Source organism: Mirounga angustirostris, unplaced genomic scaffold, assembly GCF_029215605.1.
Source record: "Mirounga angustirostris isolate CCGP_5_RB_7025 unplaced genomic scaffold, mMirAng1.0.hap1 SCAF_10, whole genome shotgun sequence".
NCBI classification, from domain to species: domain Eukaryota; kingdom Metazoa; phylum Chordata; class Mammalia; order Carnivora; family Phocidae; genus Mirounga; species Mirounga angustirostris.
In genome coordinates, this window is record NW_026991718.1 from 126,525,884 (window position 1) to 126,542,674 (window position 16,791).

The following is a 16,791-nucleotide window of genomic DNA, read 5'->3' on the forward strand; positions in this document are numbered from 1 at the left end:
CGAGCACGCACGAGCAGTGGGGAGGGGCAGAGAGAGGAGCAGACTCCCCGCTGAGCAGGGAGCCTGAAGCGGGACAGTGCAGGACTCGATCCCAGGACCCCGGGATCATGGCCCAAGCCGAAGGCAGATGCTAACCAACTGAGCCACCCAGGCGCCCCCAACTTGACAATTTTTATTAAACACTTACCCTTGACTTGGCAATTCTGGGTGCATGTGTACACAAGAAGCCTTAGCAGCTTTATTCATAAAAGTTCCCAACGTGGAAACCACTCACAATGTCCATCAAGAGGACAATGGATAAAGCACAGCTTTACATTCATACAGGGAAATACTGCACGGCAATTAGCTCCTGCCATACATGGATGAGACTCAAAAACACTCTGTTGAGGATTAGAGACTTGACACCGAACAATCCATACTGTATCATTCTATTTATATGAGGTCTAAGAACAAAGAAAATGAAGCCATAGTATAGGTTTCAGAAAACAGCTTCTGGGTGGGTGTTAACTTGAAAGGGGCCCAGGGACTGCTGGAGGTTATGGGAATGCTCTAGATCTGGATCTGGGTGGTGAACCACAGGCTCGAAACGGGCTGTGCCCTGAAGACATGCCCATTTTCTACACAGGAAGCACACCTCGACAGATGGTCAGCAGGAGGTCTAAGTATGGAATTAGGAATGGAGGGAAAGAGCCTTGTGATGCTAGATGAAAATGAGAGGTATAAACTGGTAATTCTGAAAATAGAGGTATTTTCTAGCGATGCCTGCCTACAAGGCCTAGAAGCAGTGACCCTCCCTCCAGCAGCAACAAGCATGCCTGGTGCCCCATCCTCATCTCCACGTGCCGCTCTCCGTGAGGGGGAATGGGGCTCCTGCAGGACCAGCTAAGGCCATGTCTGTTAGAATTTCCATTTCTACTGGTGCCAAAACTTGAGCAGGGAAAGTTCAAAGTAAGGGTAAGGCTAAAACATTTAAGTTCACTCAAAATCTGAACAGGGGAGGTGAGAAGCAAGTGAGCAGGGATAATGAGGCACACAAGCAGAAGAGGAAAAAAACCCACCTCACAGCATATATAAAAACTGTAACTCAAAATGAATCATAAAGCTTCAAGAAGAGAAGAGAAGAAGAATAACCTTACATGAGACAAAGGTGTCTTAGGTTACATACAACAACCATGAAACATAAAAGAAAAATTAGGCAAATTCTACCTCACTAAAATCTCTCTGTTCTTTCAAAGATACCATTTAAAAAATGAAAAGACAAGCCACATGCTGGGAGAAAATATTTAGAAAATACGTATCTGATAAAAGGATTGTATTCAGAATATATAAATAACCCTCAAAACTCAGTAATAAAACAACTCTGTAACAAAACCGACAGACGTGAACAGATGCTCCCCGAAAGAAGATGCCCAGATGGCAAAGCAGCACAGCAGAGATGCTGGGCTTGGGGTGGGGGGGCTGCCATGCCTGGGTGGCTCAGCTGGTTAAGCCTCCAACTGGTGATTTCAGCTCAGGTCATGATCTCAGGGTCTGCTTCTCCCTCTGCACCCCGCCCCCCACCTGTGCTTTCTCTCTTTCACACTCGCTCTCAAATAAATAAAATCTTTTTTTTTTTTTAAGATTTTATTTATTCATTTGACAGAGAGAGACAGTGAGAGAGGGAACACAAGCAGGGGGAGTGGAAGAGGGAGAAGCAGGCTTCCTGCTGAGCAGGGAGCTCGATGCCGGGCTTGATCCCAGGACCCTGGTATTATGACCTGAGCCGAAGGCAGACGCTTATTAGCGACTAAGCCACCCAGGCGCCCCTAAATAAATAAAATCAAAAAAAAAAAAAAAAAAAAAAAAAAAGGCAGGAACTACTGCTCTGTGCAACATGGACAACTCAACACCTGCATTACATTAAGTTAAAGAAGCCAGACTAAAGGCAATAAACTCTGTAATTCCATTTATATAATGTTCTGAAAAGAGAAAAACTGTAAGGGCGGAAATTGGATCAGTGGTTGCCTGAGGCTGAGGACGGAGGAAAAGAACTGGCTGCAAAGGGCCTCAGGGCAACTTTACGGGGTGAAAGAGGTTTTAGGTCTTGACTGCAGGGGTGGTTCCACCACTGTATACATTCATCAAAACACATCAATAAATCTAAATAGAATGGATTTTACTGTATGTAAATTACCTCAAAAAAAAAAACTACCCTCCCTTCCAAAAACATCCCCACAGGGGAATATCAAAGGACACAGCAACCAGCTGAATGGCAATTTGAATATCAAAATGAATGACAATAATGTTGAACCATGTTGTTTTTTTTTTCTTTTTCCTTTTTTTAAATGTAAGCTCTACACCTAATATGGGGCTTGAACTCATGACTCCAAGATCAAGAGTCGCACTCCTCCACCTCCGCCAACTAAGCCAGCCAGGCGCCCCCAATGAATGACAATAATGAAATAACACTTTGAATAAAAAAAGCAGCTGTGGACCTATGCTAATAAAAATTAACGTACAGAGGTGGGGTATTTCCTGTGGAATGTTAGCTCAGAAAGGCAGAAAATCCACCATAGCAGTGACTGTTACTGGGAAGAATTATCAATGACTATGACAATCAATGGGGAAATCTCTGAGGGCATAGCCTTCAAACATCTCCTCGCAGGATACGGATTAATTGCAAAGAGAAAGAAAGTCTCCTTAAGGTGAAGCTCTGGTGTAAGCCAATGAAAGGAACGTCACTGACACGGGGGAAATGCCCTCATGTGATGCTCGGAAGAACCCACACCACATCTGTGGTGCCCTGAGGGAAAAAATGCATTATCTGAAACTAATCATGAGGGAACAATCAGACCAAACTGAGGGCCATTCTACAAAGTACCTTTTAAAAATGTCAAAAGAGGCTGCGAACTGTTACAGACAAAAGGAGAGCCCAGGGATGCCTCTACCAGATGCAGGGTGTGATCCTGCGCTGCCACGGGAACAAGAAAATACGTGCCATCAAGGACGGAAGGGACAGACGGCAAAATGTGAATATAGGACATACGTTACATAAGAATTAGTGACGCTCAATTTCCTGTATTTGATCATTAGATTGTGCTTATTTAAGATAATGTCTTGTCCTTAAAAGCTACATGTTGAAATTTAGGAATCCTGATACCTGCCACTTACTCAAATGACCCAGCAAGGGTAAGAAGAGATAGAAAATAGTATGTGCATTCACAGAGAGAAAAAGCAAATGTAAAATGTTAATCACTAGTAAATCTCAGTGAAGGAGAAATTCACTGTCCTATTCTTCCAACTCTTCCACAGGTTTGAAATTTTTCAAAATAAAATATTCAAACAATGGCTAGGATAACCAAAGGGGCCCCAAAACAGCAGTGCTGTGCTCCCCAGGTGAGAACCAGCGGCCCCCCCGGAGAGCGGCCTTCACTGCCCCCCAAAGGAAGAGGTTGGCAGGGAGGGCCCCTCACACACCACCTCCCACCCTGACAGCCTGGTTTCCGAACACTCAGCCCCACCCGGACTCTTGGCCTCTCAGAGTTGACTCAATCATCTACTCACATCACCAGCCAACCAATCTAAATGTGGAGTTCCACCTACAATGGATTTAGTGCAAGGTCATGTAGAGGTCACAACTGCCTCCCGGTGACTTTATCAATCAGCACCATTTTTTTACTAAAACTATGTATTTTATCAAAAGTCAAGCTATATACATTTTTTCTGGAGAACCGTAGGAAAGGCTCCTGCCTTCTTCTATTAAACACTTCTAACCCAGATTTCTATGTGACAGATTTTACTATAAAAAACTCAGTAAAAAAAAAAACAAAACTGTTCCATTTATTTACTCAACAAACATTTCCTGAGCATCCAGTATGTGCCAGGTAATCTTCCAGGTGCAAGAGACAGAACTGTGGGGGAAAAAAATGAAAGCCCTTGCTCAAGCTAATAATGGAAGTAATATGACCCTCTGATCGATGAGCTATTTAACATAAGCACTCACATTAACAAATTCACCACCATCACCAACGAACAAACTGGAATGTCTTAAATGATTACCCTAAAGATATTCACCCACCAGAGGGCGCTCCCAAAACTTCCTTCAGGTGATCAGACCATTTCCTGCTGTGTTACATAGTCCTGAACACAAGCTTGAGACCCAAATCCGAAATCTAAACAAAGCGGAAGTGGAACAGAAGCAATCTGGTCTCCAAATCCCACAGAGCAAAAAAAAATGGCATTCCTTCACTAAGGTTCCAGAAAGCTGACTCTCAGGCAGGGCAACAAACTAGTAGGAACAGGTGGCAAGCTTCACAGGGATCCAAGGCCCTGGTGCCAGCAGTCACCTCTGTAATCCTGAGGTGACCCGGGAAGCCAGGCACCTCCCACTCCCACAATCTTGGCACCCCTCTAATCTCTAAAAATCTCATGCCCTACCAATCCCTCAGCACGAGGAGAAAAGGAGGACTTCTTCCCTTCCTGCAACAGGTATCTAGGAAGACCTCTTGGTTTTCGGAGTGAAGCTCCCACCTAGTTCCCACCCATCAACTAGCTCTGTCATTCTGCGTATCTCCTGTCTCATTGCCTCCCTCCCCAATGCCAACAGAGGGAGAAGGGCCAGAAGGGACAGAGAGCCAGGTAAGACACAGTCCTCGTCTGTCCAGGGCTCTGCCCTCTGAGAGGAAGGGACAGTGTAAACCTGGTCCTGCTGGCCAGGGTGGGACAGGGATGGGTGTGGGGTGATGCAGGGTGGCCCCATGATGCAAGTGTGACCTCCCATCCCACCTGTGCCCCATGGCAGGCAGGGAAGCACTGTGAGCTAAAGGCCAGAAGTCAGCAGCATGCAGCAGGCGGGTTAAGGACTGAACTCAGGAGCCAGTTTAGGGCGCTAGCACATTAATAAGAGAAGGTATATATTTTATAAAGGTCAGGCATGAAGTTTGGGGGTCACTTGTAACTGCAAAAATGCTACAAATTACAGTATTTTACAGCATAATAAACTTCAGGGGGATTTTTTAACCAACTGAGCCACCCAGGTGCCCCACAGGGGGACTTTTTAAAAAAAGAAACAGGCCAAAAGAAATTTATGGACCACTTAAAATTGTTTTAAGCAAATGCCCCACCTCAAATTACATTTGCCTAAGTAACGAAGTAGAAGCGTACAGCATTTTGGAAGACTAAATATATAGTCTTTAGAACTCTGAAAGACCTGGGGCGCCTGGGGGGCACAGTCGGTTAGGCGTCCAACTTTTTTCTTTTTTCAAGATTTTTTATTTATTTCTTTGAGACAGAGTTGAGAGAGAAAAAGAGCGCGAGTGGGAGGTGGAGAAGCAGACTGCCCGCTGAGCATGGAGACCAATGTGGGGCTCGATCCCAGGATCCCAGGATCATGACCTGAGCCAAAGGCAGATGCTTAACTGACTGAGCCACCCAGGCGCCCCTAGGCATCCAACTCTTGATTTCAGCTAAGGTCATGACCTCGGGGTCATGCGATCGGACTCCACAAGATTCTCTCCCTGTCTCCTTCTCCCTCTGTCCCTCCCCACCCTCCCCGTGCTCTCTCTCAAAAAAACAAAGAAAGACCTCTGAAAGACCAAAGAATTGATAAAGAAACGTGCATTGTATAGTAAAACACAATCTTGCATAACCAAGTGCGGAAACCAAAAGGATTTGCAAAGAATTTGTCGTGTGTCAGACCATTACAGAAAACTTACTAACCTCCACCACCTGCCTCATCTGTTTGGACTCACTGGGTCCTTGAAGGAAACATGTCCTAAATGTACCTTACTTTCCATATTGAACTAACAGCCCATTAGTTATGGTTTTTAAGACCATAAAGTCTCCAACAACAAATGAAGTTATCAGAGAGGTGATCTACAGGGCAAATGCTGGACAAGGACAAAACTGATGTCCTTTTAACTCCGATGTATGATTCCTAGGGACTGTTAAGGAGATTAATGTTTTGGGAGTAACAGAGTCTTTTGAGAGTCTTATGAAAACAATGGAACCTCTCTCTAGAAAACACAATCTTCAAAATCATTCTGGGAGGCTCGCAGACCATCCATGGACTGTCTGGAGGGGCATGGCAGCCCCTAAATTAGCAACCCCGAAGAAGAGAATCAATATTGCTTTGCTAAGGGGCGCCTGCGTGGCTCAGTCGGTTAAGCGCCTGCCTTCAGCTCAGGTCATGATCCCAGGGTCCTGGGATCGAGCTCCGCATCGGTCTCCCTGCTCAGCAGAGAGCCTGCTTCTCCCTCTCCCTCTCCCTGCCTCTCTGCCCACTTGTGCTCTCTATCTCTCTGTCAAATAAATAAATAAAATCTTAAAAATATATATATATATTGCTTTGTTAAGTATAAAGTCTGAGTATTAAACCTGAAGGTTCACAGGTTTGTGATGATAATTCCAATGTTATTTAGGGAAAAAATCATCCCAATGGTGAATGCCAACAGTATTTTACAGTGCAGTCCTACTTGTAAAGCAAGCTTACCTCAAAATTCACAGGCAAGTTCCGTTTAAGTGCAATCTCAAACACTTGACTGATTTCCGATTTATTGAGATTTTCTTCTTCTGATTCTCTTCCATTCACCTAAAGAAAGAATAATTGTTTAGTAGTTAACTCTTATTAAAAACTGTCAACATCCCAGCTGTGATAAACCTTAAGCACTGAACCTTGGCTTCATGGAGTGAGCACTACCCCAGGGAGCAAGGCCACCTGTGTGCCATGTGGCAGTGAATTTAAAGGTTAAAAAAAAAAAAAAGTATTATTTCACACTTGGGTCAGCTTGTACCTTATAAATCCACCACAAACAACCCCACACCTAACAGACTCAGGGGTATGAATCAGCCTCAACATGGCGCAACCACACGCCCACAGCTGCTCAGGAAGAGTGACAGACTCCCAAAGCCTTCCCTGAGGACCGGCGAGCCACATTCTGGAAAAAGTCAGAATACAGACAGCTCTGTGTGGGACATGGCAAGTTCAAATAGAAGTCTCTCCATCTAAGTATGCAGGTTTCTCATTTGGACAAAAGTCCCTGGAAACCCACTTTTTAAAAAATGGATGCAATGGAACAAATTATGAAATTGTGTACAAAATCTTTTCCTCACTGCTGCTGGCCAAAATTCAAGTGCAAACTAATCAAGTCCACTCAACAAAGGCTGAGACTCCATCTTTATAACAAGGTTCATTTACAGTCCTCCAGCCAGGGCTGGGATTAGGGAGGGCAGAGATCTCAGTGCGAGCTGATAACCGACTCTATCCACGCAGTGATAATGAGAATCCAGATAAGCTCAGTAATAGCAATGCCCCCCTCCTCCCTGCAAATTGTGGCAAGAGAGCTGCATTTTTCTTCTTATTTCTTATTATTGTGACTCTTTTATCAAAGAATTTGTAAAAATCCTATTTCTAAGACTAGAACTTTCTGACAAGAACCCATGGCTAAAACTATCCAGGATTTTATCAGTTGTGCATTTCTATACGTTCATCAGATAGATCTTACACCTCCGTGTATCAGTATTTCACATTATAATGGAAAAAAAATAAAACTCTTAAGTTAAAAATATTAATACCATCAAGAATATAATCCTATACCAGTAAATTCATCCCAGACACTCTCTACTTCTCTCTCCTGTCATGATGGCGGCCTTCTCCTTCTAGTCGGGTTTCACTTCACTCTCTGCCTGGTCAGAACTATTTGCATAGCATTTCTGGTGGCTTTATTAACTTAAAGATACTTTTATTCTTGTTTAAATCCTAAACGGAAAGAGGGCCTGACTTTTTATGAGTGAATCTTTAAAGCCAGAAATCTTCAAGCAAGACGCCTTAGAGCTCCGTGGAGGTTTGGTTTGAAATTTATTTTTTAAACAAGTTTTAAACTTAAACAAACAACCACCCTGCATTTTAGTATGTTCAACAAATGGTGCTTAGAAAAACAGATTTCCACATGCAAACAAAAACACAACAAAAAACCACCTATACCATATACAAAAATTACCTCAAAATGGATCAAAGACCTAAACATAAGGGCTAAAATCATAAAACTCTTAGAATATCAGGAAAAAGCTTCATGATGCTGGATGTGCCGGAGACGGAAAACAGAGGCAACAAAAGAAAAAGCCGATAAACTGGACTGCATCAAAATTAAACACTTTTGTGCATCAAAAGACGCTCTCAAGAAAGTAAAGACGACCCACAGATAGGAGAAAGCACATGCAGATCATAGATCTGATGAAGAATTAATATCCAGAATGTATAAACAACTCAACAACAAACAACCCAATTTAAAAATGGGAAAGGGACTTGAATAGACATTTTCTTAAGAAGGTAGAAATGAGTACATGAAGAAGGCTAACGAGTACATGAGCTCAGTATCACTCATCATTAGGGAAATGCAAGTCAAAATCACAATGAGACACCACTTTGCACCCCTTAAGAATGGCCAATGAAAACAGCAAGTGTTAGCAAGCACATGGAGCAGTGGGAATCACAGAGCATTCCTGGTGGGAATATAAAATGGCCCAACCTCTGTGCAAAACAGTGTGGTGGTTCCTCAAAAAGTTAAACATAGATTTACAGGATGATCCAGCAATTACACTAGCAGATATGTACTCGAAAGAACTTAAAAGAACTCAAACAGATACCTAGACACCTATGTTTACAGCAGCATTATTCACAGTAGCCAAGAAGTGAAAACAACCCAAACATCCAACAACAGATGAATGAATACACAAAATGTGGAACGGTCACACAATGGAGTATTACTCAGCCTTAAAAAGAAAGGAAATGCTGACACATGCTACAACATGGATGGACTTTGAAAACATGATAAATGAAATAAGCCTGACAAAAGATGAATATCCACTTATATTAGGTATCTAGAATGGGCAAATACATAGAGACAGAAGTAAGATGTTCCCTGGGGTGGGCGGGGCGGGGGGGAATGGAGGGGAAGTTATTGTTTAATGTGCAGAGTTTCAATGTGAGATAAAAAAGTTCCAGAAATGGGTAGTAGTGACAGTTGCGCAACACTGAGAATATATTCAATGCTGCAGAACTGTGCACTTCAAAAATGGTTATAATGGTAACCTTTATGTTATGTTTATTTTATCTTTAAAAAGCAACTTAAAAAAGTATGTTTCGTACCAAATATTAACACACTAGAGATTGTCAACACATTAACTTATGCTAAGAGGTTAACTCATTTTTGTGCACAATTAAGGTTTATGACAGCTGTTTATTTGATGGATATCCACAGGTTTTTTTTTAAGCAGATGAGTTAAAACAAAGGCTCCACTCGGATGCTAAGTAACTGTTAATGCAACCAGAACAAAATTTAGAAATAAACTGGGTGCTGAGGCTAAAATAAGACTTCAGCCACCACGCATGTACTCCAATTTTCAAACCTGTTGTTCACTTTACCAGCCCAATTAGTTTTAACTTTTAATTATGACCTATTTCAAACATTCAGAAAAGCACAGATTAATAATGTAACAGGCAATTGTGCTAGATTTAACAAATGTCCCAACATTAAGAACTACTGACATTAAATTTTAATTTTTTTAAGGAAAACAACGAAGCTCTCCTCACTCTCCTTTCCCGGCAGCCTTAATCATGATTTTAAAATGGGAATGTATCTTTCTCACAGCCATGTTTTTTTAGTGGACGAAAACAATATATGATATATTCTGTGTTTTGAAAATTCACATAAATAATTTTCACTGATTTACCTTCAAAAATACTCTAAAATTCAAACTTACAAGTTTATACTAATCTAATGCTACTTTCCTATTTTATATATTGAGCTTCCACATAAGTCTGATGGAAAACAACAATCTACTGCAAAAAGCTAAACTGTAAGCCAGTGTTTCTTAACCACAGCAGCATCAGGATCACTTGGGAGCTCTGCAAGGACAGATGCTATCTAGATTCCTACTCCAGATGAGGGAACTTAAATTTTTTTCAGGTAGGGCTTAAAGATCCATTTTATTTATAGTACTTTTTTTTATTTTTAAAGACTCCAGCTGATTTTACAAGCAGAGTGGAGAGTCATTGCTCTAAGCCATTGTTTCTCAAGGGATTTCAATAGGGACAAAGCAGCCAGTAAAATAAAAATGCAAAACAGGAAACAAAGATATACATTTACTTGGAAGTGAGATTATGTTGCTCTTTTACATAATTTTGATATTATCTGGAGTGAACAAAATGTTGCAATGGGAAAGCAGCAAAATGAGTCAAAAACAAATCCACAAATACCATTCCCAGTAAAATGGGGAAAGTGTAGTGGAGCCTTAGTCTTACCTTCATGAAGTGGGAATTACTGTTAACATCAATTCCATAGTGTATGGTTCAGCAATAAAATCTAGGCAACATTAAGAAAAGAAATAAACACTCTGAACCATGCTTAACCCTCAGTATGCCAGAAAAAAATAGTCATCTCACCGTTTACTATCTGGCTCCAAGAGACTCTTTATTTTTCTCTATTTAGTCATTTTACAAATAACATACAGAATAAAAGGACAGTAAGAATCTTTTCCTTAGAGATTTTAACAAGAAATTAAAACAGCAGGGCACCTGGGTGGCTCAGCTGGTTAGGCGTCTGACTCTTGAGTTTGGCTCAGGTCATGATCTCAGGGTCAAGGGACAGAGGCCCACATGGGGCACCTCACTGGGCGGGCAGTCTGCTTGAGATCCTCTCTCTCCCTCTGCCCCCACCCCCCCACCCCGCTTGCTCACTCTAAAATAAATAAATAAATAAATCTAAAAAAAAAAAAAAGAAAAATTAAAATAGCAAATCCAAGTTTTTATTCCAGGTTTGTAGTCTGGAAAGCATTTATGTACCCCAAATGGGCACGGTCCTTCAAATGCAGCTAACTGCTCATCTGCTAGCACGTCTGAACCAGGAGCACAGCCCACCTGTAGCAATGCCATTTTTCAAATCCATCCCCAGTGGGTTCTAGCTTATCATAACCTCTGATTCTTCTGGTAGTGGTATCATCAGAACACACTACTTGTGAAACTGACTCATAACTGTATCAAAGACAGAACAGCCATCTTCTTTGCTCCCTAACTACAAAATGCTTTCATTTTTAGATCTGTAAACCCCGAAGGATCTAATGTTTTTTCATTGTCTTATCATCTATATTCTCCTAATGACCTTTGTACACACACCTTTTGCATTTGTCCACTTATTTTGTGGACCATAAGTGGTGAGAAGTAAATTCTGGTGGCCAAACATGATAAAAATTAGAAGAATGCTGTCACACATACTGTTTAAAAAATCAAAACAGGATGTTCCAGATTCTTGTCACAAAATAATGTGTGACGATGTCCTTCCTGTTGAATGGTCAGAAAAGAATACACATTTGCTTTTCATACACCATAGAAATACACTGTTCACTTGCTGATTCTTGAGTTTGGGAGAGCTTATCTAAGATACTGTCTGAAGACTCAGTCTGAGATTCGCTTAAACTCTCAATCCCACCATCACCACTGCAGTCTAGGGCCCTGCTGTCCCTCTGCTTTCATCTTCCCGCTTGTTTAATAACGGGAAGGTCTTCCTCTGTCAACTTTCTTCTTTTTGCCATTAGAGGCAAAGAAAAATTCTAACTTCCCACCTGAGTTCAAGGAAAGCTAAGTGCACAGGAAAAAGATGGCGTCTCCAGTCTTCTGCATCTTCTTGGAAGGACGCGCTGCATCGGACAGTGCAGCAGGCACAGCAAAGGATGGTGGGACGAGGAGTTATTTCACTACTGAGCAGCCACCCCGGGATGGCATCATAATTCCATGTCCTCTTATCTGAGTCTTGCTCAGCATGTTTAGGAATGGATTACAAAGAGTGCTGAAATGATATGTCGGATGACAAAGAGCAGAAGGTCTCAAGACAAAGGAAAATTTAGATTCCCTAAGGAGGAGATTTACAAAAGGGTCCAAACGACCTATGTGATCAGTGTAAGACAGAGTGAGTTTTATTCTATTTAAAAAAGTAAGTATGTTTTCTCTTTGTTCTTTGTAAGATCTCCAGAAAAGAATACAAGTCATGCAGTATCACTCCTTACAGAGCTTGAAAAAGCAGCTCAAAAATGAAAATTGGGTCTAACGGACCCTGACAGAATAATGAAAATCAAGGTCTCCAATTTTAGTTTAAGCCCTGGCCCAAGAGAAGATAAGACTCAAGACCAGAAGAGCTGCATGTATTTATTTTTACACTAGTATTAAAAAAACCCTTCAGACAGTACAATTTTTTTAAAAAGTCTGTCTCCTACCACTACCACAAAGCGAAAACTACTTTTAAAGCTTGATACAGCCTTCAAGACAGAAACTACGTGCAACCAAACATATACATATGCATACATACATACACACAGTTGGCACTTTTATTTACTTAAACACAAACAGGATCACACTAGCTACAAAACTACAGCTCTGGTTCTTGATCGCCCCCCACCCCTTCCATGATGCAGCTCCTTTCATGCCTATGTGTACAGATCTACCACACCCTGGGCCTCCCTCCGACAAATGTAGCTGTTTAACCACTTCCCTACCAGTGGACATTCAGCTAGCTCTTGTTTTGTCTGTTACAAATACTGTAGCTATTAGCCATCTTGCTCCTGGCAGCTCAGACACTGAGTAAGTCATTTTTTATTACCACAAACATTAGATTTAAAAACCAAAACAAAAAACCAACGGCACATTCCCAACGCAGGACCCTTACACAAGCTGCTCCCGCACTTCTGCTTCTGTCTGGTCTCGGCTTCAACGCCACTTCCCCAGAAGGGACTTCTCTAAATGCATCACCCTCACTTCCCTCTAAAGGAGACAGCTGGGTACCTGGCTGGTGCAGTCGGTTAAGTGTCCGACTCCTGGTCTCAGCTCAGGTCGTGATCTCAGGTTCGTAGGATTGAGCCCCACACGTTGGGCTCCACACTAAGCAGGGAGTCTGCTTGAAATGCTCTCTCCCTCTTGCTCTGTCCCTCCTGTTAGTGCTCTCTCTCTCAAATAATTAATAAATAAATAAATAAGACATCTGATGCTCTCATAATGCTTGCTACTTCCCACACTAGCACTCACTGCACTCTGATGATTCTAACGTTAACATCTGTCAGCTGCTCGATGAAACCCCACCAGGGAAGGGAAAGGGCTGTGGTTTTTCCTCAGGGCCTAGCACGATGCCTATCGTCAAGGGACCAGACTATATCTGCCTTGTAGGCAGAAATTGCTGTCTTTATTGGCCATGTTCTAAAGAAGATGAATTGATCCACCACACAATCACATGCCCTACAAATCGTCAAAAGCAAAATGAACAGTTTGTTTAAAATTATAATCTCCAATCCTGGCAGGCCAGGGGCAAACACGCTGCTCACACCCTGTTGGCAGAGGTCTAAAATGGTACCATCTTTCTAGTGGGGAACCTGGCCATATACACTTGCCATGCAGGTCCATGGCTCATAAAAAGGCATAGACATGAGCAAAGATTTAACTACAACAATGTTCTTCACTACGTATTTTCTAAAAGGAAACACAGTAAACAACCCAAATAACTAAGGCTCTGTTGAAAAAATAAACTGCTATGTTCACGCAGTGAAACACTTTATAGCTATTAAAAACTGCTTAGATGCCAGTTGAATTTGAGTCCTCCAAGGAATTATAAGTAAATGGCATGACAATGTATTCATGATAAGCGGTTCAGTGAAAAAAAAGTGGTTACCATATGATATCACCCCACTTCTGTTAAACAGACGGGTGCATGTATTTACTTATGTATGCACGGACATCCACCAAAACGTTTTTTAAATTTTTATAGTTCACATGCATTAACTCTAAGTAAAAAAAGGTAAACATACCTTCTAAAAATGTCCCTCCTGGGGCACCTGGGGCTCCAACTCTTGATTTCAGCTCAGGTCATGATCTCAGGGTCCTGAGACTGAGCCCCGAGTTGGGCTCCGCATTAGGTGTGGAGACTGCTTAGGATTTTCTCTCTCTCCCTTTCCCTCTGCCCCTCCCCACTCACTTGTGCACTCTCTCTCTTAAAATTAATTAAAAAATAAAAATGTCTCTCTCTTTGCATCCTACTACCCACCTACCCAGGAGGCCTGGTAAATCAAAGGGCAGCTCACTGAGGCGGGAGGCTAAGTGTTTCATTTATTATCTCAAAGAAAGTCTGATTCGACTCAATGATTCTTATTTCTGCAGCACTGGTTAAGCCAGTCTCAGCCATTTCTGAAGGGTACGGTCTCTGTTTCAAACCATACAGAACTAGAACAAGGGCACAAGGAGATTTAACGTTACTCTCAGCAAAGCTCTGTGCAGATGGCAGATGAGTGCGTGAAACTGAGCTCAGGAGAGCGAGTCCACTCCAGCCTCTGCCCTCAGGCTGGAACTGACCACACTGCTCCAGGGCCATGGAGACACCAATGGGCACCTGCCCTTTTCAACAATATGGGGAGCACTTCCAAGCAGGATTCAAAGTGGAGCAGCTGCCTGAGGGGGAAGCACTGATAATACTTAGGACCAGGGGTTCCCAAACCCTGATCGAGCTTTAGAGTTACTCCAAGAGCACATTTAAAAAGAAAAAAAAAAAAAAAAAAGGCAAAAGACAGACTCCTATTAGAATCGTGTGGGTTGGACCAAGGAATTTTTTTTTTAAACTTCTCAAGTGGTTCTGAAGCAGACAGCCCACATACCAGTGTTCAGGGATCATTTAACAACTGCTGGCTACAAAAAACTGAGAAATAACTACCCCATCTGACTCCAATTACATTAGCACCAAACTGAAGTAAAGAAATGCAAAGCCTCCAAAATGACTCAGATTACACTACCGACTGCCTCTAACAAAACTCACCAGTAAGAAGCTCATCCCTTTAACTTCATGAAATCCCTCTCTTCTAAATTACAGTCCCTTCTTTTATTTGGTCCTCATTGGACCCTGGAAACACATCATCTCTGTTTTAAAATGTGTGATTACACTGGAAAATGGAAACACACCATAACGAAAAATAGTCACTGACTCCCTAAGACCTATGTTCCTATTTAGTCGCAAGGAGTTAAAAACCTATTCCTACCAAGAGATTTTTAAAACGTGGCCCGCAAATTCTTTGACACTCTTCTCATCCAGAAGTGGGGTTAACGCTGTCAATGTACTAAAAGCAACTGAACTGTACACCTAAAACAGTTAAAACTGTGAATTTATGTTGTGTGAATTTTACCTATTAATAAAAAGGAAGGTTCTATATTTTCTCCCTTTGAATCTGGGCTCTGTGCCTGCTTGACCTGTAGAATATAGCAGAAGCAATGCTGTGGGGATTCCTGGGCCTAGCCCTTAAGAAACTGGAAGCTGCTTCCTTTCCTGTCTTCTAGGATACTCACTCTTGGAAGCCAGCACCATACCATGAGGATGGGGAAGCAGTCTCTGCATAGGATAACTAAGAGGGACGGAGGTGCTCAGGCCAGAGCCCCTGCCGAGCTCTCAGCCAACAGCCAGCACCAACTTCCAGCCATGTGAGGGAGCAGCCATCTTGAAAATGGATCCTCTGGCTCCTGCGGAACCACCTTAGCCAAAGCTATGTGGAGAAGAGACCAGCTCCCATGCCAAGCCCTGCCTAAACTGCAGATATGTGAGCAAAATAAATGCCTAGAGGTGGTTAAGCCACTAGGTTTTGTAATGGTTTGTTATGCAGCAATAGGTAACCGGCACTTCAACATAATAGAGTAGCTGGTCAAAAAATGGCTTTAGAAAATTCTCTAAGCTGGTACCATAAATTGCAGTAGATTCTAACAAGCATAATCTTTTGCACCGAAGAATTCATCAATACATGTACTTCACAATTCAGCTGAGTCACAATCTACCATGTTCACTCAAAACTATACCACAGAGGAAAAAAGAAGGCATCTTTCTTACTAAAACATTTTTTAAGGGGGTGAGGGGGAAGGCCAGAAAACTACAGAGCAGCACAGAATCGTGTAAGCTACCAAATAACAAACATTATGGACAGCTCTCATCTCAGAAAAAGACCCCAAGAGGACGCCTCTCCGCACCCACCTGCTCGCCTGGCCGCCTCCCCTCCGGCCTCTCGGGTGGGGGCTCACTCTGCAGGGTCCTCAAAGCTTTCGCAGCAGCGTCGTGTTTCGCAGCCTGCCTCGTCTTGCCTTTCCCATTAAACTGCTGTCCTCCCACAGAAAGCTCAACTTGATAAAGTAAAGGTGGTACTGGAAATGGGTAAAAGTACCTGAAAGTAAAAAGGGGGTTAGCAGAGTTACAGTCTCAGATCAGTTAGGTCACCTGTATGTTCTCTGGCAAATTCTGGGTCTTTCCTTCATCATGGGACCTAAACCACATCAGGGCTTCCTTGCCATTAAGGACTCCTCATCAATATACAGAGATTTCGTAGGCTTACGCTGGATTAGAATTGGCACACAGGATGAGCAAATACTGTTTAGGAAGCAACCTTATGTTTCACAGAATGGACTAGCTTACAGATTACATGAGTTCAATTTATAATGCTAACCCGAATTTACAAAATCTAAAATGAATTAGGCTTTGGCTGAGGTAGTCGACTTAACTTGCTCTACTTTCTCAGATCTGAGAGTCACACTTGCCTGTCTCCAGAAAAGGCTGGGAATTTTTTAACAAAAGTTTTTTTTTGTTTTGTTTGTTTTTTCTTTTTTAGAAAGGCCCCTCATTTCTGGAAACCCAACAAGCCTGGGAGAGCCTGGCTTCTTACATTTCAGAGCCTGTATTTTTCAAATGGCTTTGCCTCCATCCAAGTCAGGCAGGGAAAGGAAAACTTCCATTCTGATCAGTCTATCCACTCATG

The 16,791-nt window shown here is 42.3% G+C and overlaps 1 protein-coding gene across 11 annotated transcripts in view; it reads right to left on the minus strand.

Moving 5' to 3' along the window:
• Window positions 1–16,791, minus strand: part of STAU1 (staufen double-stranded RNA binding protein 1) — a 91,339-nt gene that overhangs the window by 12,218 nt on the left and 62,330 nt on the right. For all 11 annotated transcript variants that reach the window (XM_054510154.2, XM_045885935.3, XM_045885934.3 and 8 more), the window contains 2 exons: window positions 16,017–16,203; window positions 6,470–6,568 (listed from right to left, as the gene is read on the minus strand). In XM_054510154.2, coding sequence (XP_054366129.1) covers window positions 6,470–6,568; window positions 16,017–16,203 — 286 coding nt within the window. The remainder of the gene's footprint in view (window positions 1–6,469; window positions 6,569–16,016; window positions 16,204–16,791) is intronic.